This window comes from Caenorhabditis elegans, chromosome III, assembly GCF_000002985.6.
Source record: "Caenorhabditis elegans chromosome III".
NCBI lineage: Eukaryota > Metazoa > Nematoda > Chromadorea > Rhabditida > Rhabditidae > Caenorhabditis > Caenorhabditis elegans.
This window is the reverse complement of record NC_003281.10, coordinates 10,415,909-10,436,094: the sequence shown is the minus strand read 5'-3', so window position 1 is coordinate 10,436,094 and position 20,186 is coordinate 10,415,909. Positions and strand designations below refer to the sequence as shown.

The following is a 20,186-nucleotide window of genomic DNA, read 5'->3' as shown; positions in this document are numbered from 1 at the left end:
TTTGGGTTTTCTTTGAAATTTCCTTTTATTTATCAATTTCCCCAGCTATTTATCATAATTTCCCTCTTATCCACCATTAATTTCCCCTAAAAATCCCAAATTCTAGGATCAATGTCAACGACGAGCGATTTTCAAACCGGAGAACGGGTGCGTGTTGCACATCAAGGCAACCCACAATCCTCTAGCTTACAAGCCGATATGGACGCCAAAAAGGCGCTTTTGTCTCAAAATCTGGTAAATTTTCCGAATTTATAGCCTAAAAACCGATATTTTTGCAGAATAACGGCCACTTGACAGCTAGGCCTCCAAGGACAACCGGTCCCGGAATCAAATACGGTGGTACGTGGATTTTCATGATTTTAAAGAGGAATTCATTGTTATTTTCCTATTTTTCAGAGAAAAAACCAAAAAAGCAGAAGGGCAGCGACGATGACGATGAGGATTACGTGGATGAGACGATGCCTAGTGAAGATGAAGAAGATTTCGATAATAATGAAGAAGACGAGGATGATGATGATTATGAAGAAGAAGGTCCAAGAAAGCGTAAAGCTCCGTCAAAGTAGGCGTGATCGATTTTTGGCGGGAAAATTGAGATAAAATTGATTTTTTTCCAGGAAGAAATTGGTATATCCTCGAGAAAACTACCGACGCGAGGATTCTGAGACACCCGAGCCAGAGATGTAAGAGCGGAATTTGCGATATTTTTCCACCTAAAATAAACAAAAGAACAAGCCAGCCGCTGAAAATTTGGAAAAAACTGGTTTTTACATTTTAGGGTTTTTTAACGAAAAAAATAAACTGAATTGATAAGAACTCTCCGAATTTTCACTGAAAAATTGAACTTTTGACTTTACAGAAATTCAAAAATGTCTCAAAAACGAATTTTCGATTAAATTTTATGCTGAAAATGAAAAAAAATGCAAAAATTATTTCAGGAAACGAATCCGAACACTATCGGATTCCAGTGACGATGAATGGATGACAAAACCACGGCTAAATGGTTCAGAATCTCCAATTGGAAATGTAATGAGAACTCAAATGGCAAAAAGATCGGCCGCCTCGAAGAGAAAAATTGTAATTGACGATGAAAGTGAAGATGATTTTATCAATGATGAAGAAATATCAGAGAAAGGATCAGGAAAAGGATCAGAAAAAGAGGAATCAGAAGGATCTGGAAAGGATTCAGAGACTGAAGAGGTTACAATGAAACAGGGACAAAGTCTGAAAGCGGCAATGGCAAAGGCTCAAAAGGAACAGAAAAAGAAAGCAGAATCTGATGAAGATTGGGAAGAAGATGAAGATGATATGAATGCAGATGGTGATGAGACACCTTCTGATGACAGTGATGTATGTAGAAATCGCTAAAAATATCGTGAAAAATGGCAATATTCGAACGATTTTGCTCGAAAAAAACTATCGAAAATTTCATAGAAATTCGATTTTTTTGCCAGAAAAAATATGAAAATAGCAATTTTTGAATTATTTAGACTGAAATTAACGGAGATCTATAGAAATAAAATTGTAGAACCTTATGATGACAACGATCTAAGCAGAAATTGCTCAAAAATTCAATTTTTTCGTTTTTTATTGAAAAAACGCAAAAAAAATCAGGAAAATTCGATTTTTCTCGAGCTAGGAGTTTTTTAAACTTGAAAATCAGAGAAAATTTCATTTTTTCGAAGTATTTAGCTCGGAATTAACGAAATTTTCAAAAAAAAAACAAATTATTTTCGAGCCAAAAAATATATTTCGAAGAATAATTACATTTTTCAAGAAAAAATCATAAAAATCAGAGGAAATTCCATTTTTTGAAGAATTTAGTTCAAAACTAACAAAAATTTCCTAGAAATTTGATTTTCCAAGAGCTAGAAAATGGGAAATTCCGAAGAATTATGCACGTAGCTGGAAATTGGTCAAAAGTTCCATTTTTCATGTTATTTTAAATCAAAAATACTTTTAGAAAAATTAGAAAACTCCAATTTTTGCAGAATTTAGCTCAAAACTAGCGGAAATTTCTGGAAAATTAGTTTTTTTAAAGCTAGAAAATTGGAAATTCCGAAGAATTTTTGAAAGTTTGTTCTAAAATTGATTCACCAAAATTTCAAGACTATGAACAATTTACTTTTTTTCCGAGAAAAGTTGAGAGTTGAAAAATTTGAAAACATCGATTTCTCACTATTCAATTTTACAAAAAACTTCAAAATTTAGAGAAAATTGAATAGAAATTTCGTTATTTAAAATATTCATTCGCAAATTTGAATATCTTGCGTAAATTGATCAATTTTTCGAATATTTCCAGATAGAGGAGCGTCGCGCGAAACGTGGTGAAACAAAAAACCAAAAAGAATGTCGAGAATTCTTTAATAAAGCAAAAAAAGAGGATCTCCTTCAACAGGCTCGAATCAACGATAAAATCGCAGATTTCGTTCTCGCAAATCGCCCATTCGAGATCTACGGAGCTATGGTTGCCAAGATGAAAGGAGTTACACGTGGTACAAATGCAATTGAAGCTTATATGGAATTTCTGGAAAAACGTGGAATTTTATCGAGAATTTTGGATGATTGTAAAGATCACGCACATACAGTAACCAAAGATTTTGAAAGATGTACAGAAGGACCTCTACAACTTCCGCTACTCAAAGAAGGATGTACACTTCATGATTATCAACTTATCGGTGTTAAATGGCTTATTATGATGTATAATAAGGATTTAAATGCAATTCTCGGAGACGAAATGGGTCTTGGAAAGACTATTCAAATTGTTGCATTCCTTTCATATTTGAAACAAATCGGAAAAACTGGACCTCATTTGATTGTTGTACCATCATCGACTATTGAGAATTGGATTGGAGAATTTCATAAATGGTGTCCGAGTATCCAATTGCTCACGTATTATGGAAGTCAGGATGAGAGAAAACATTTGAGGCATCGGGTTAAGAAACAAAAGGATCATGTGCGTTTTTTAAAAATCTGAGCTTTTTTTTCCAGAAAAAATGGGATATTTTTTTGGGGTTTTTAGGCTTAAAAAACAATTTTTCGGTGTTTTAGAGGTTTTTAGATTTTTTAAATTCCTATTTTTTGTGGCTGTTTATAGAAATTTTTGAACCCAATTTTTCTAGAAAAATCGAGCATTTTTCGTTTTTTTTTAAACATGAAATCCCGTTTTTCGTGATTTTTAGGAATTTTTTAATGAAAGAAATTTTTTAAAATTAATCTTCTGAAAAAAAGCCAAATTTTTGAAGCTCTGATCAAAAAATAGGAGAAATTCAATGAAAACTGGCCAATTATGAAAATGTAGAAAGTTTTTTTTATTTTAAAAAATTGGAATATTTTTCGGTGCTTTTCGAGGCTTTTGAAAAAACTTTTATTGTCGGTTTTAGGGTTTTTTAAAAATGTTTTTTCGGTGTTTTATGAGTTTAAAATTTAAATTCCTATTTTCTGGGTGTTTTTAGGAATTTTAAAAATCAAATTTTTCCAGAAAAATTGAGAATTTTTCGTTGTTTTTAGGAATTCTTTTTATGAAGAAAAAATTCTAATTAATATTTAGAATAAAATGATAACTTTTTGAAGATCTAACCAAAAAATAACAGAAATCCAATGAAAACTGACTAATTATGAAAATGTAGGAAGTAGCGAATACGAGTTGCCACGTGTCAGTGAACAACTCACAAATCACATTCTACCGATTCAATTTTCCCCATTCTAAGCCACCAATGACGTCCTAAATCATTTGATGGAAAGATAATGGGGGCCGCGTAGGTTTGAACCAGCGACATTTTACTCGGAAAACAAGCTCACATCCATTGAGCCACTTGTGCGCAATCTCTTGAGCCACCTGATTGCACATAAATGCGCCGCATTGCTCAGGTTACTTGACAGCTGCTCTCTCTCAGAGTTGACATGATTTGAATATGCGCAAAGGGCGAAATTGGACGATTTTAATCAAGAAAATACGGTACATGGTCTCGACACGACAGAATATATTTAAATTATAAATTCTGTGCGCCTTTAATTGCAAATTTCATCGATACGAGACCATTACCGTATTTTCGTGCCAGACATCGAAAATTTCCGCTTTTGCGTTACAGAATTCTAATTGAAATCAATTTTTGGTAAAATTGAAAACTAGTTGTTTTCTATTTTATTTTTTTAGCTTCCAAAATAAAAAATTTAATTTTTTTTTAATTTTCAGATCGACGTAATCCTCACCACATACAACATGGTAACCTCAAAATCGGACGACAAAAAATTCTTCAAAAACTTTTCTCTAAACTATGTGATCTACGATGAAGGTCACATGTTGAAGAATTGCGATTCCGAACGTTATAGAGGATTGATGAAAGTTAAAGGAAAAAAGAAGATTCTATTAACAGGAACTCCTTTACAAAATAATCTCATTGAGCTGATCTCTTTGATGTATTTTGTGTTATCAAAAGTATTCAATAAGTATTGTGAAGATATTACTCATCTTCTTCAACATTTCAAACAACTCGGCCCAGCACTTGACACGAAAAATAAGGCATTGTATCAACAGGATAGAATTGAAGAGGCCAAGGCAATCCTACAACCGTATATTCTCAGAAGACTTAAGAATCAAGTGCTCGGAAGTTTGCCGTCGAAATCTGAACAGATTATTGAGGTGGAGATGAAGAAACCGCAGAAGCAACTCTATGATAATATTGTTGAAGCGTGAGTTTTTGATTTTTTAAAAATTGCTATAACACGAATCAAATTTAAAAAAAAATTGAAATTTTCAACGAAAAAAATCGATTTTTCAGTTTTTTCAGAAAAATCTAAAAGCTTTTTCTAAAGTTTGTACTTTTGAATTATCGAGAATATATCGACTTTAATTTAAGTTTTTCACAAGTTGTGAAATTTAATTTTTCCTCTGAAAAATGGGAAAAGCTATAGTTTCTCGAGAGATTCTTGAAAAGTTTATAGATTTTTTCACTTCAAATTTTTCGGGGAACCAGTTCAATTTTTATAATTTATTCTATAAGTCATTTCTCTAATAAAAAATATTTATTTCTGTTATTTCTCATCAAAAACAGTATATATCATGAATTTTTGAAAAAATTCAAAGTTTTTTGAGCGATTTTTTTCTAAAAAAAATCACCGAAAAAGCGAAATATGTTTGACTAAAATTTAAAATCTCAGTTTGCTGAGTTTGCAAAATGTATAGCTTCACCCTGTTTAAAGTTACAGAAAAACATTACTATACAAATTGAATTTTTTGCTGCAAAAACTGACTTAAATTCCAAAATGTTGGAATATTTCAGAATTATTGCTTTTTATGAAAAAAAAAAACATTGAAAATTCAATTATTTGTAACAATTTTAGCTTGACGTTTTTTTTTCTCTTTGAAAAAATTTGTTTAATACTATCTTTTCTTCTCCCTAAATACTTCAAATACAATTTTTTTTTCGGTTTTTCGGTTCTAAAAAACCTTTAAAAAACTTTAAAAAAAAAGTATTTTAAAAATGCCAAAAAACAAAAAAATCCATATTTCCAGACTCCAACAATCTGAAGAGTCTGGCGACTCATACGGATCCCTAATGCGTCTCCGTCAAGCAGCCAATCATCCATTACTCCGACGTTCCGAATACACTGATCAAAAACTCGATAAGATAGCCAAAATGCTGTGCCTCAGAGAAAAAGCCTACGCTGACAAGAAGTGGCAGCACGTGTCAGAAGATCTCGCCTGGTTATCCGATATTAAGATCCATCAACTGTGTGAACGATTCCGATGTACGAGTAAATTCCTGCTCAATGAGCAACTTGCACTGAAAAGTGGGAAATGTGAGCAGTTGGATGTGATGCTCCCCGAGATTCAGAAAAAAGGAGATAAAGTGTTAATATTCTCACAGTTTACATCAATGTTGGATATTCTAGAGGTTTATCTCAATATTCGTGGATATTCATATAAAAGACTCGACGGACAGACTCCTGTACTTGATCGTCAGGAAATGATTAATGAATTCAATCTTTCAAAGGATCTATTCGTATTCCTACTCTCCACAAGAGCCGGTGGACTTGGAATTAATCTCACATCGGCTAATCATATCATCATTCATGATATTGATTTCAACCCGTATAACGATAAACAGGCAGAGGACAGATGTCATCGTATGGGACAGGAAAAGCCTGTGCATGTCACTCGGCTTGTGAGTAAGGGTACTGTAGAAGTTGGAATGTTGGCGTTGGCGAAGAAGAAGTTGCAATTGGAGAAACAGGTTACCGATGGTGTCAAGGGACAGTTGGATGAAGGTAGAGAATTGGTGGAAAAAGCTGGAAATCGCTCAGTTTTGACCTAGAGATTGAGAATTTCAATGTTTTGGGTCGAAAAAGTTCGAAATTTTACAAAATTTTTAAACGAAACTATTATAAGCTTTCAGTGAAAATTCGAAATTTGTGTCAAAAAATTGTTCAAATATTGTAAAATGCAACGTTTTTCAGATAAATGCCCCATTTCTCAGAAACTGTCCTAAAAATTAAGAATTTCAAACATTTTTTTCGTGTAGAAAGTTCAAATTTTTAAGTTTATATAATCTATGATAAACTTTACAGTGAAAATTTTGAATTTCTGTCAGAAAATTCTTCAAAAATGGTAAAATCAACATTTTTTCCCGAAAAATGCTCGATTTTTACGTAAAAAGCAAAAAAATTTAAATTTTAGTACATTTCATTGAAAACTTTAAGTTTTTGTTAGAAGAAATCGAAATTTACCGAAAATTTCGAAAATTCGACCTTTTCAAAAGTCCAAATATTCCAGAAATTCAAAAAAAAAAATCAAAGAACTCTGATTTTTTTACAGGAAAAAAATGTGATTAAATTCAAATTTTTGAAATTTCTGTCATTGAAAATTACGTTTTTTTTTTAAATTATTGAAACTAAAATAATTGCAAATTTTCGTTTTTTGCCAGAAAATTCAATTCCCATTCATAAAAAATGCTGAAATTTTGAGATTTTTCGGTCAAAAATGCGATTTTTTTAAACAAAAATTTATCAAAAATAACATAAAAATTTTCCAGACGCCCTCCGTGAGCTGAAAGAAGAAGAAGGCGGTGAACAATGCGGTGGCCGTGATCTAAGTAAACTTCTTTCATCGGCGATCAGTGGACGATATGATGACGTGGAAGATGATTCTGGAGATTCGAAAAATGGAATTGATGCTGAAGAAGCAGCTAAAAAAGAAGATGAAGCTGTGAAAGAGCCTGTCGAAAAAGAGCAGCAAAAAGAGGAAGAATCTCAACCTTCTACATCTGCTTAATCACTTTTTTCCCGTTCATTTTCACCCAAAAATGGTCAAAATCCTCATAAATTCACGGAAAAGCGGGGACAAAATCGGATTTAGTCAGATTTTATCGATTTTCAGCCAATTTTTCCAGGTTTTTGACCCCCATTTTCATTAATTTTACTTTTTTTTCCAAATTTCAATTACTAGTGATCTCCATCCATCATCCCATCTGCAAAACACTTTAAACGTTGGTTCTCAATTGTTTCTTTTTTCAAAATTTCAATTTTTATATATTTATTTTCATCCATATATATTTTTTTCTGTAATTCCTACATTTCAAAAAAAATCTCATCATTTTTATCCCAAAATATTCTTTGTAAAACAATTGTTTTCTGTCCAGTATTGCATATTCCGTTTTTTTTTGTGAAAAATTATTGGCACCTTAATTTTAAAATTTTTATTTTATTTTTTAACTTATTCAGACGGAAATTGCTTCTTTTTTGGTGTATTCAATGAATATGGTGATTTTTTTCGCACTTTTCAATTTTTATTTATTTTATGCGTTTTGTCGCAATTTTTATCTATTTTTTGCTTTAATATTAATTTTTAAAAATTCAGCCGAAAAATTTCAATTTTTCCTGGAAAAATCAAATTGTTAGCTGTATTTTTTTTATTTTTTCGTTTAAAAACTCATATTTCCAGGTTAAAAACTGAAAACTAGTATTTATTTTTTCAAAATTGAAGATGTTGATTTTTTTTTGTTCTTTTGCTCAAAAACTAACATTTTTAGTGATTTTTAATTGAAAAAGTATTTTTCCAGTTAAAAATTCCCATTTTCACTCTTCTACATTGAAAAAAAAATCAAATTTTTGCAGATGGGAAAGCTCGAGGACATTTGCGACCAGTATTTGAGCAGAAAAAAGGAACAGGACAAGGTTGGTAATCTTGAAATAAATTTTTGATCGAATTCCGAATTTGAACATTTGAATTTCCCGGCAAATTATTACTGAGAGTTTTTTGCTCAATTAAAAATTTTTTATGAACCTAAAAATTTCAAATTTCCGTGGCGAAACCTAAAAAAATCCTATAATTTTAAATTTCCAGGTAATCGAAGCAGTCGAAAGATGTCTGAAGAAAGGATATGACTACGAAAAGCTCAAGGATCGAGTTCAAGAAGCAATCTCCGACCCACAAAAGGCGCGAAAAGTGATCTCCGCCGTTTGCGATCATTATCCACAGCTACGGAAACGAACTCGCACAGATCGAGACGGAGAGGATCGTGATCGGAAACGAGATCGGACGGATGATCGGAGAAAGCCGGATGCTTCAGTTCCAGCAGCAGTAGCAGAACCTCAAAAGCCTGCAGAGCAAAGTATTGAAGAACGACTCCGAGCAAAGGAAATGATGTACAAGGCTCAGCAGGAGATTGAGGAGACGAAGAGAAAAATGGCAATTGCAGCTGGAACACTTCAACCAAAAGCCGCATTGGCTCAGGCAAAGACACAAATGGTGGCTCCCGGTGGAAAATCTTTATCGCTTGGAAGAGATGAAGCTACAATGCTTATGACACATTCAATGGATAAGAAAAGTCGAATGGAAGAGTTGAAAGCGAGGCTCGCAAGAACTACAGTAATGGCAAAGATTGATGCGATGGTTGGAAATTCGGGAGCCGGAGTGATGGCTCCATTGCCAGAAGCTGTTCAGCAAGCAGAGAAGAAGGTTCAACAACAGATCACAAAAGAATCAAAAGAACCGGAGAAACTCATCGAGTATCTGGATCCACGGATTCAGGCGAGAACTGCAGATCGACGTCGCCGGGGGTTCAATTTCCATGAGAAGGGAGAATTCGAGAAACTTGCGAATAAGCAAAGAGCAATGGCAAAGCTCGAAAGGCTTCAGAATGAGGTCTCATCGGCTGCACAATCGACGGGAATCTCATCGGCTGTGAAACTTGCGATGGTTACACCAACGGGCACGGCGAAAATGGAGAATGGGGTACCGGATATTGAGTGGTGGGATATGTTGGTGTTGGATAAGGTTAAGTGAGTACTTTTTTTTTTTTGATTTTTGGGATGGTTTGGAACGAAAAATTGGAAAAAATAGGCTACTTTTATTTAAAAATTGAACGTAAAGCAGGGGTCAACGGCAATCGATTTTTCCGGCAAATTGTCGGAATTTAAAAATTCCGGTAAATGGGCAAATTGTCAATTTGCCGGAATTGAAATTTCCGGCAAATCGCCAAATTGCCGGAATTGAAAATTTCCGGCAAATCGGTAAACTCGCAATTTGCCGATTCGAATTTGTCGACAAAAAAAATTGGTCGAACGGCAATTGCCGGTTTGTCGATTTTGCCAGTTTGCCGGTTTGCCGACCCCGGCGTAAATTTATATAAATAATTAAATTTTAAATATTTTGCTTCAGAGCTTGGTTCAGAGCAAGAAATTGTGAAGATTAGCCCCAAAATTTGGGTTTTTTGAAATTTATAGCGAACAAAATTCGTGTCAAAAATTTAGTTTTTTTTTTTGCCAAAAAGCGCAAATTTTAATTACAAAATTAGCGAAAAAACAAAAAAAAGGTAAAAATTGAACTTGAAATTTTTTTTCACAAAAAGTTTTTTTATAGCTGCAGCTACAAATAAAAATTTTTTTTCGAAATTTCAAATTTCAAGTTATATTTTTACCATTTTTTTCTTGCTTTTTCGTTAAAAGTGGCGAAAAATACTCAATTTTTACTGGATTTTTTTTTTCCAATTTTTGAATAAATAATTTCCAAAAATTGGCCGCCTTTCTGGACGTTTTTTTACCAAAAAAAAAAAAGAAAATTAATTTATTTCAAGAGTTTATTAACAATTTTTAACTTAGAAAACCTCAAAAATAAAATTTTTTGCAGCTACGACGAAATCCCTGCGGAAAACGACATGGAAAGATACTCACAGACAGTTTCCGAACTCGTAGAGCACCCGATTTCAATGAGAGCACCCACTGAGCCATTAACTCAACAATATCTGAAAGTATACTTGACAACAAAAGAAAAAAAGAAGATTCGTCGTCAAAATCGTAAGGAAGTACTGAAAGAGAAGACAGAGAAGATTCGTTTGGGACTGGAAAAGGCTCCGGAGCCAAAAGTCAAAATTAGTAATTTAATGAGAGTTCTTGGAAATGAAGCAATCCAGGATCCGACGAAAATGGAAGCACAAGTTCGGAAACAAATGGCTGAAAGATTGAAGAAACATGAGACATTGAATGCTGAGAGAAAGCTTACCGAAGATCAGAAACGCGCGAAAAAGACGAAAAAACTGTCTGAGGATACGTCGACGGCGGTTAATGTTTCGGTTTATAGGTAATTTTACGTCGAACAATTTTTTTCACGAAAAATTTGAAATTCCCGCATTAAAATTTCATAGAAAATTTTAATTTCTCTCCAAAAATATTAAACAATTTATTTTTTAGTTTCTTCAAAAATTGGAAATTTTGGAGTTTTTAAAACTTTTTTTCAAATACTATTTTATTTTACTTAAACTATTTTACAATTACTGATTAATATTTAAAAACATTTTGAAATATTAAATTGAAAACTCGAAATTAATATTTAAAAGGATTTTTAAAAAATCGAAAATTCGAATTTTGAGGAAATTCGTTTTTTTCCTAAATTATGTGATGAAAATGAAAAAGTCTAGAAATTGGAAAAAAAATTATTTCATTTTTTTTCACAATTTTTATAGAATTTTATGCCAAAAAAATCCAAAAAAAAACGTCTGTAAAGCAAAAATTTAATTTTTTTTGCAGAGTAAAATCACTGGCCCATCCGTCGAAAAAGTTCAAAGTGGAGACAAATGCGAAACAATTACAAATGAGTGGAGCAATTATGATGCATAAAGCTCAAAATGTGATTGTTGTGGAAGGTGGTCCAAAACAACAGAAATTCTATAAAAATCTGATGATTAATCGAATCAAGTGGTCTGATGAGATTATTGGACAAAAGAAAGACGCTGAAAAAGATGCTCCCGGAGAAAGAAATCTATGTGAAATGGTAAAAAAAATTAGGAAATTTTTGATTTAACTTGTAGAAAATAGGAAAATTATTCTAAATTTTTACAGGATTTTTGAATAAATTTTGTGGAAATTTTTCATGAAATTTTTAATATTAAAACTTAAAAAAGTATACATTTTATAGAATTTTGAAAACAAATCAAATAAAAAAACTGAAAATTGAGTTGAAAAAATTAAAATTTCAATTTAGGAAGTTTGTTTAGCTGGAAATTTCTTTAGAAAATCCTTTTTTTAATAAATTTTTTTTCACCGAAAACCAAGTAGAAAAATCGCGAAATTTATGAAAATTGTGGAATTTTCAAAATTAAAAATTAAAAAAAATGAAATTTCGAAAACAATTTTTTAAAGTAGATTTTAGCTGAAAATCTTTTTTCAAAAATATTTTGAAAGTTAAAAAAATTAAAAATTTTCCAGATCTGGGAAGGACAAGTGAAGCGTCGAAATTTCCGTGATTTCACCGTTCACACGGCTACACTTGAGAAGCAGGCTCGCGAGTTTTTCGAAAAGCACGGAGTTGCACAATACTGGGATCTCTGTTACAGTACCACCGTTCTTTTGGAGGGACAAGACATTCTACCGACTGCTTAAATACACATCTCTGGAAAATTTTAATTCGTTTTTCTAAATATTTTTTTTTTGTTATTGGAGCCCGGAGAGCCCTGAGCCAAGGGACTGTAAATGAACATTATTTTATTTTAAAAAGATTTTTTTAGAATTTTAACACTTTTTGTTGTAATTTAGACCCATTTTGCATATTTTCCCGTAATTTTTATATTTATTTCCCACAGATTTCTCTGTTTAGAAACCCCCGCAAAATATGGAAGAAGTCGACGAGAAAATTGAGGAGGCGATTCGAGTGATGGAGGCGCAAATCAAGGCAAAACGGGCGATTTTAGAGGAGTCACTACGGGTGGTCACAGATCCCAAGCAGATGGAAAATTGCAGAAAACGACGGCAATATATCAAAGAAGTACGGAACATGAGGATTTTTATTTGAAAATTAACGGAGATTCAAAAAGATTCAAAAATTGATAAATTCCCGCCAAAATGTTTTCTGAGAAATTTAAATTCCCCGCCAAAAATTAGCCTGAAGCCATGCCCTTTATTGGTTAAAATTTTAAAAAAACATATCCAAAAAATCTAGTTGTTGAGAATTTTCTACGAAAAAAGGTTATTATTACACGTCCGGAAGAAAACACCAACTAATTTTTTTTCGCCAAAGCTGGGTCTCGGCACGTGTGGTAAATATAAATTGGTGTAGATCGTGGCGAGACCCAATATAGCAGAAGAAATGGCCTGCGCCTTTAAAATGGACGTGGTCGGTTTTCACGACTTTGTAATATTTATTCAATTAAAAAAAACATTTTTTAATTTTTTTCAACTTTCAGACTCTTAACTGTGAATTATCGATTCCAATCACTGAAAATCAGATTTTTTCCATTGATTTTATCGATTCTTCCCGTTTCGAACGCCACGTAATCACCAGATTCGAAGTCAAAAATCGATTGGAAACTGATATTTTGTAATTAATTAATTAATTTTCTATTTAAAAAATTGATATTTTCAGATCAATCCAGGCGTCAATTGGCATTCCGAATACATTGATTCGATGGACTTTGTTTGAAAATTCACATTCTCCAAATATCCTGCAAAGTATCAGGTAATTGGGGAATTTTTGGGAACAATAAAATTCGAAAATTTATTTTAAAAGTTGTAAAAATACTGGGAAGATTCCCGAAAAATTTTCTAAAATTTTCAGAAAAAACGAAAAAAAAAAAAAATTATACATTCCTTAAAAATCTGACCTACTTTAAAGGCGCACACGCTTTTCCCAGTTTGGGGGGTCCCACCACGATTTGTTGTAGCGCCACGGTTCCCAAAACACACGTGGATCGTGGCGGGACCCAATGACCCAATGTTTGCGCATTCAAATCAGTTTAATTCCTCATATTTTCAGACCGAATTCGACAGTAGTTGTGTGCTTGGCAATTCCATTTTCGGCGTTTTTGGCCAGTGACACCGTAAATCTCATTTTCACAGGAAACCTCGTTCCAAGCAAAAGGCTACTGTAAGTTTTGAAATATTTTTGAAAAAAAAAAACGGGAAAATAAATACAAAATTCGATTTTCAATTTGTTTTAGAGGAAACAAGAATTTTCAAAAGAAATTGGAAATTTTTTTTAAGTTGTTCTCATTTTTCAATTTACTCTGAAAAAACCGAAAATTGATTGTTTTTCGACGACATCCTGGGCAGGGGTACTGTAGGATACTGTAGGATTAAGATTTCCTGAAGGTTACTGTAGTGGTACTAACGGCGGTCACTGTAAGACTATGGTAGCTCATTTAATTGGCTGCACTATAGGAGGATACTGTAGGGTTACTGTAGACTTTCCAAAGATTACTGTAACCATAAACATTCCATTTCCTTACAGACTTCATCCGACCGCGTATCCAGTAATTGGCGCCAATTTACGTGTTGAACCATACCCAGAAGCCGATTTTTCTGTGAGAATCGATTTTTCCGAAGCGATCGAAGAATTGGACGTGAAATCAATCGAATTCGTTGATGAGTCGAGTATGTTAAGCTCCGCCTATTAATGGCTTCAAAGAAATGCTCGAATTCAGACTATTGAAATTCCTTTGACATTTAAAAACAATTTTTAATTGTAGAAATATTAGCTTTAGGTTCCGCCCAGAAAGTGGTCGTCGACTTCGCCCCCTTCTAACCCACATTTTCTCTATTCCAGAATCCACTCGAATTATCCAATCACTGCTCACTGTGCTCCACCGTTTTCCTGTGCCAATTGTTCCGGATTTTGCCACATTTCGCCGAGAATTCCCTCATTTTTCGGCTAACGATTTCGACACGTGGCGTCTTTTTGTCGGCGCCGACAATTTTGATGGGCTCTTTTTGTTCACGGAGAGCAGTGATGACGTCACTCGGTGCCACGTCATCTCGGAGAACAGCTCAATTTGTGAAATGTTTTTGAGACTTCTGAATGAGAAGTGCCAATAAATTAATTTTCTTTTTTTCAAATTGTTTTCTAGAATCCAAAAACACATTTATATTCAACAGATCCGTACATCTAGAAAGCTACAACCACAGAGGAGAAAGAGAGGATGAAACCGGAAATTTTGTGGTCTCACAGCGATCGAGACACAAAATTCTCAGGGGACTATGAGAAGAGAGTTGAGAACCTACAAGGAAAATTGGTACAAAATCGAGAAAACCGGAGAAAAAACGGGAAAAAATTGGGGAAAGAGAAGAATGCTAAATAGGTGAATGAATACCTGTAGACGAGAAGATGGAAGAAAAATAGGAAAAAAATCACTCAATTTACACGAAAACTTCGATTTTCTAAGATTTTCGAGCGAACTTAAACTGAAATAAAATCAGAAAAAGGAGGAAAAAGTACAGAACTTAGAATATTTAAAGAAAAAAAAAGAAGAAATTATTGCTTTCCACGGCCTTCTTCCTCGAATAAATGAAGAACAAGCGACGGTTGATTTCGTTTTGTTTCATTACTTTTCTTCACTGCCGCCGGTGTTGGTCGCTTGATTTTCTGTCCACTGATAACACGTTTCACCTCGTCAGCTGAGAGAGTTTCGTATTCGAGAAGAGCTTCCGCGAGCAGTTGATGCTCTTTCTGCAAAAAATCGGAAATTTTGAGAATTTTTGAAGGAATCTTTTTAAATTAATTTTTTAACAAAAAAAGCTGACGTCGTATTTTTCAAGTTTTTAGCAACATTTTTGTTTTAGTTTTAAAAAATCTGGAAAATTAGAAAATTCCAAAAAAAAAACCTTCTTGGTTTCCAAAATGACTTTAGCCCTTTTATAGCTCTCCTGTAGTACACGATTAATCTCTGCATCAATTAGTTCGGCTGTTTGTGGTGCCAAATCCGACACTTTTACCAGTGCACTTTCATTGTCTTGGGCAGTGAAATCACGGAGTCCGACCTGGAATTTTAAATTTAAAATATAGAAAATTTTTAGCGGGAAATTAGAATTTAGTTTTTAAAAACTTCTGGTGGGATATTCAAATTTTTAAAGAAAATTGTTGGCGACAGCTTCAAAAATAAAAAAAAAATTGCGGGAAATTTTAATTGTTTTTTTTTTCGGAGAGATATTCAAATTCACTGAAACAATTTTTAGCGAAAAAAAATTGCGAGAAATTTGAATATTTTGAAAAAATTATGGCAGGAAATTCAAATTTTCCGAAAAAAAATTTTGCGCCAAGCTCATATTTCCTAAGAAAAAAGTATTCCCAAGCCCCCTTCTCACCTTATCACTCATTCCAAAAACCTTAACCATCTGCACCGCCAACTGAGTGGCCTTACTCAAATCATCCGCAGCACCAGTGGTGACCTTATCATCTCCAAAGATGAGCTCTTCAGCCACCCGACCGCCCATCATCACATCCAACGTAGCAAGCATTTGTGCTTTAGTCAACTGATAACTATCCTTTTCAGGAAGCATTGCAGTGTGTCCGAGAGATTGTCCACGTGGAATAATAGTTACTTTATGCAGAGGTGTAGCATCTTTTGTGTACAAAGACACCAGAGTATGACCTGCTTCATGATAAGCTGTATTTCTATTTGCTTCTTCATCAGGAATCCTTCCTCCAGTACGTGCCGGTCCCATCAGTACTCGATCCCTTGCTTCATCTAAATAGGCCATCGTAACCTCCACAGCATTATCAGTCGCCGCTTTCAATGCCGCCTGATTCACCATATTCTCAATGTCGGCTCCAGTGAATCCTGTCGATCCCTTCGCCAGAACTTTAGGATCAATTCCACCGGAATGCACGATTTTTGAGAGATAAAAGTTGAAAATGTCCACACGCCCAGCGAGATCAGGTTTTGGAACTGTGACACGAACATCGAAGCGTCCGGGTCGGAGAAGGGCCTTGTCGAGGTCGTCGACACGATTTGTTGCGGCAATTACAATGATTCCCTCGTTACGGGTGAAGCCATCCATTTCACTGAAAACATCAGGAGATGAGTTTTTAATGCACAAAATTGAGCAAATTGTTACCTGAGAAGTTGATTAATCGTTTGATTTGCATATGGATGGATGGAATTCGAAACACGTTTTGAGCCAACTGAATCGATTTCGTCGATGAAAATGATGCATGGAGCACTGAAAAATATAAATCTTGGATTTTTTTCGGGGCTTTTACTTAATTTTACGAAATTTTTTTTTGTCAAAGTTTTAGCGAATATCATACAAATCGATAATTCCGAGAGGGCAACAAAATTGAATTTTAATTTTAAAATAAACATTAAATTTTGGCCAATTTAAGAAAACTAATGGTTAAAAAAAACAAAAATTTTGTAAAATGTCTCCAAAATAGCCTGCTCACCGAGCCTTAGCCTTATCGAAAAGATCCCTAACACGACGGGCTCCCTGTCCAACAAGTACTTCATCAAATTCTGATCCAGCAGTATGGAAGAATGGAACCTGTGCTTCACCGGCTATTGCTCTCGCGAGCAACGTTTTTCCGGTTCCGGGGGGTCCGACGAGTAGGACACCTTTCGGTAATCGACCACCAAGTCTTGAGTATTTTTCTGGATCTTTCAGGTAATCCACGATCTCCTCCACTTCCAATTTCGCTTCGTCCATCTGGAAATTGAAAAAATATTGAAAAAAATTCTTAGAACACTTTAAGTTTGATACAATTATCTTAAAGTTTTTTTTTTCAAAAGTCAAAAAATCAAAAAAAAAAAAGTTTAAATTTTTTTTTTAATTTTAAAGGTTTTTTTTCCAAAAAATTCGGCAAAATAAACATTTTTGCAATTTTTCGAATTTCAGAAAAAAATTTAAGGGTTTTTTCAATGATTTCGTGTCGTTTTTTAAATGAAACAAATCGCAAATTTCGGTAAATTTTTCCAAAAAACTCACTCCTCTAACATCATCGAAAGTAACTTGAACATCCTCTGGATTGACTTCTTGTGGATTCGAGAAGAACAATGAACCAATTTGTCGATCGCCTACACGCACACGAATTCCTTTATTTAGGAGATCAATTCATAAACTTTTTAATTTTTTTTTGAAAAAAAAAAAATTTTCTTCTAAAATGTTCAAGATATGCAGTTTTTGAAAAGTTTTACAAAATTTCCAAAACAATTTTTAAAAACCGATTTTTAGACTTGAAATAAAACATTTTTAAAAATTAAATATTATAGAATATTTAGTTAATTTTAGAAATAAATACGAATTTTCAAAACCTGGAAATTGTATTTTTAATTTTTAATTCCTAAATTTAAAAAAAAAACTTTTTTCCAAAACTTTTCAAATATGCAGTTTTGAAAAATTTCGGACGTTTTCAGCAATTTTTTCGAAATTCTAAACAAAATTCAACAATTTTGAAGCGAAATGTGTTTTTTTTTTAATTTTAAATTTTTAAAATTCAGGAGAAAAAATGTCTAAAAATTTAATGTTTCAAGGAAAAAAAAATTTTTTTTTCAATTTTTCACTATAAATTCTCGAAATAAAACGCACTTCCAGTCAAATATCCGAAAAAGATGCAAAAAACAAGAAAAATGTAGAACCGCGTGAGCGTATTCGATTTTTTCCCATCTTTTCCAGCTCCCGAAACACCATTTGACAATAATCCCTTAACAAATCCATCAGTATATGTTCTCTGTTGATTTTCTGGTAATTTCTTGAGATCCGACTCATATTGATTCCATTTTTCAACTCCTCCTTCTGACGTTTTTTGCTTTTTTCCAGCGAGAAGCTCTGAGAAATAGGTTAACGGAGATTTCACTTCATCTTGTGTCGGTTTTCCGGCATTTCCGACTCCGAATGTCTGTTTTCGAGTACGAAATCCGCGGCGTTGGATATCTGAGACAATTGGAATTTTTTGAAAAATGTAAAAAAAATTATCGTATTTTTTATTTTAAAAATACCAATAAAATACCAGTATCTAGAGGTTTTTTTTGTAAAATTTCCTATAAATTTTAATTAAAATTAGTGGAAAAAATTCAGAAAAAGGAAATTTTTAAAAACAATTTTTAACGAAAAAAAGTAGATTTTTTAAAAATAATTTTAGGAAATATTTAGAAAATGCTTGTAATAAATTTTCATAAAATAAAAAAAAATTGGAAAAAAACCTACTTCCAAACAATATTTTATATATTTTTGAAATTAAAATAAATAAAAAATTTTATTTCAAAAAAATTAACATAAATATTGATTTGAAGTTGGTTTTTTAAAATGAAAATTTTTGTTTTGTTTTTCAATTATTTTTATATTATTCTATGAAAATTTCCTAAAATAATGAAAAATCTAACTAATAAAAAATTGTTTTAAAATATTCAAGTTTTCGATAAAATTTTCCTTTTTTGTAAAAATTGTGAAAATTTTAAAAAAAACCTATTTTAGATCAAAAAATAAGTTTTTTTGCAATTTTTTTAAAGTTTCAAACTTTTTTCTGAATTTTTTCTTATTTTACAAAAAGGAGCAAAATTTCCACGCAGCTTAAACTTACAAAACGAAGAGCTCGCCGGAATTATCCGAACGACAGCATCATCATAATTCAGCGAAATTTCAGATTTTCTAGCGATCCGCCTTGAAAGCGTACTATCTCTGAGAATATTATTCATTTGATTGATTGTAACAGGTGAAGAAGTATCAGAACTGAATTGTCTCCAAACTTGATGATATACTCTTGAAAGTGATGCTGCTGTTGCTTCAATATCCAACGGTTTCCTATTGATTCCTGGAAATTTGGATTTTTTGAAAATTATTACAGGAACACAAAATTCTGAGAATGAGTATTGGGCAACGTAAAAAATCTCGAAGCGAAAACTACAGTAATTCTTCAAGTGAAAACTGTAGTGCTTGTGTCGATTTTTTTGCTTAATTTTAATATTCTATCGATAAAAAAAATGATTTTAAGAATCGAGCCCGTAAATCGACACAAACGCTACAGTAGTCATTTAAAGAATTACTGTAGTTTTCGCACGATATTATTTGCGCGTCGAATATGTTGTGTGATACGCATTCTCAGAATATTGTGCTCCCGTAATATGTAGTTTTTGAATATATTGTGCTAATTTTTTAAACTTTATTTTCTAATTACCATACTAAATGTCTTAATATTAAAAAAAAGCGTATATTGCTTTCTGCAAGCTTTTTAATTTATAAAGAACAATTTTAATTTCATTTTAAATTGATTGTTTTTCGCCCGGCTAAATAATAATTTCTGATTCAAACAAATTGTTGAAAACTGAATACCTAAATGTTGCCAGCTAAAACATCAAAATCTAAGCATTTTCAGACCAAGAAATAGTTTTTTTTTTCATTTTTAGCTCAAAATCCCGTTGAAATTTTTTTTTCAAAAAGTACAATGTCATGTAAAAATCGACATTTTTCTTAAAATAAAATAAGTACGACATAATTATTGAAACAGAATTGTTAACAATTTTTTTAAATTTAAACTACATTTTTGCCTAATTTTTTACCAAATTTTGAAAATCATAAATTTCAAAAAATGAAATATTTTCAGCCGGATTAAAAAGAATTCCAGATCACCTAAAAATCGATCTTCTCCTCTATTTTTAAAAACTTTAAAAACAAACCATTTCGACTATTTCTGAGCAGTCCCGTATTCTGGAGCAAACCGCCAATGTTCAAATTGATCGCCGACTGCATAAGCTTTTTCTTCTGGAATTTTCAGAGAATACAAAAATTTATATTTCTATATATCTATAGAAAAAGATTTTCCGAGATTTCAGAGAAAAATAGTTACTACTGATAGGCGCAGTGACTAACTTCAGTTAGCCAGGAGCGAGAGTCCAGTGGAGCGCGTTTGCAATTTCCATGATGCAAACCGCGACGCCGCCGCCTCGTGTCAGGCAAAAATATTTCGGTTTCAGGTGACCTTTTTTCTTCGT

At 32.8% G+C, this 20,186-nt stretch overlaps 4 protein-coding genes and 1 non-coding gene across 5 annotated transcripts; 3 read left to right on the top strand and 2 right to left on the bottom strand.

Moving 5' to 3' along the window:
• Nucleotides 1–106: 106 nt before the first annotated feature.
• smrd-1 (SWI/SNF-related matrix-associated actin-dependent regulator of chromatin subfamily A containing DEAD/H box 1 homolog) lies at nucleotides 107–7,768 on the top strand. Its single transcript, NM_066900.7, has 9 exons — nucleotides 107–234; nucleotides 279–339; nucleotides 397–559; nucleotides 615–680; nucleotides 936–1,347; nucleotides 2,300–2,953; nucleotides 4,193–4,689; nucleotides 5,513–6,267; nucleotides 7,032–7,768. Exons 1-9 carry the CDS (start codon nucleotides 112–114, stop codon nucleotides 7,268–7,270), a joined length of 2,970 nt encoding a protein of 989 aa, NP_499301.2. The 5' UTR covers nucleotides 107–111; the 3' UTR covers nucleotides 7,271–7,768.
• Nucleotides 3,619–3,752, bottom strand: H04D03.5. The gene has a single exon (NR_023960.1). It is a non-coding gene; the product is annotated as a small nucleolar RNA H04D03.5 (small nucleolar RNA).
• A 344-nt stretch (nucleotides 7,769–8,112) lies between the features above and the next one.
• Nucleotides 8,113–11,982, top strand: prp-3 (U4/U6 small nuclear ribonucleoprotein Prp3; the record flags this gene model as incomplete). Its single annotated transcript, NM_066899.9, has 5 exons — nucleotides 8,113–8,172; nucleotides 8,342–9,279; nucleotides 10,127–10,576; nucleotides 11,023–11,266; nucleotides 11,701–11,982. 5 exons carry the CDS (start codon nucleotides 8,113–8,115, stop codon nucleotides 11,872–11,874), a joined length of 1,866 nt encoding a protein of 621 aa, NP_499300.1. The 3' UTR covers nucleotides 11,875–11,982.
• Nucleotides 11,983–12,088: 106 nt separating this feature from the next.
• Nucleotides 12,089–14,310, top strand: M03C11.6 (BBS2_C domain-containing protein). Its single transcript, NM_066898.4, has 6 exons — nucleotides 12,089–12,256; nucleotides 12,675–12,808; nucleotides 12,854–12,946; nucleotides 13,244–13,354; nucleotides 13,718–13,860; nucleotides 14,033–14,310. Exons 1-6 carry the CDS (start codon nucleotides 12,104–12,106, stop codon nucleotides 14,299–14,301), a joined length of 903 nt encoding a protein of 300 aa, NP_499299.2. The 5' UTR covers nucleotides 12,089–12,103; the 3' UTR covers nucleotides 14,302–14,310.
• Nucleotides 14,311–14,335: 25 nt separating this feature from the next.
• ymel-1 (ATP-dependent zinc metalloprotease YME1 homolog) lies at nucleotides 14,336–19,956 on the bottom strand. The gene is made up of 9 exons (NM_001379892.3): nucleotides 19,872–19,956; nucleotides 18,779–19,009; nucleotides 17,788–18,132; nucleotides 17,188–17,294; nucleotides 16,649–16,908; nucleotides 16,321–16,425; nucleotides 15,568–16,267; nucleotides 15,088–15,243; nucleotides 14,336–14,932 (listed from the first exon to the last, which is right to left on the bottom strand). Exons 1-9 carry the CDS (start codon nucleotides 19,942–19,944, stop codon nucleotides 14,738–14,740), a joined length of 2,172 nt encoding a protein of 723 aa, NP_001366715.1. The 5' UTR covers nucleotides 19,945–19,956; the 3' UTR covers nucleotides 14,336–14,737.
• Nucleotides 19,957–20,186: the final 230 nt, after the last annotated feature.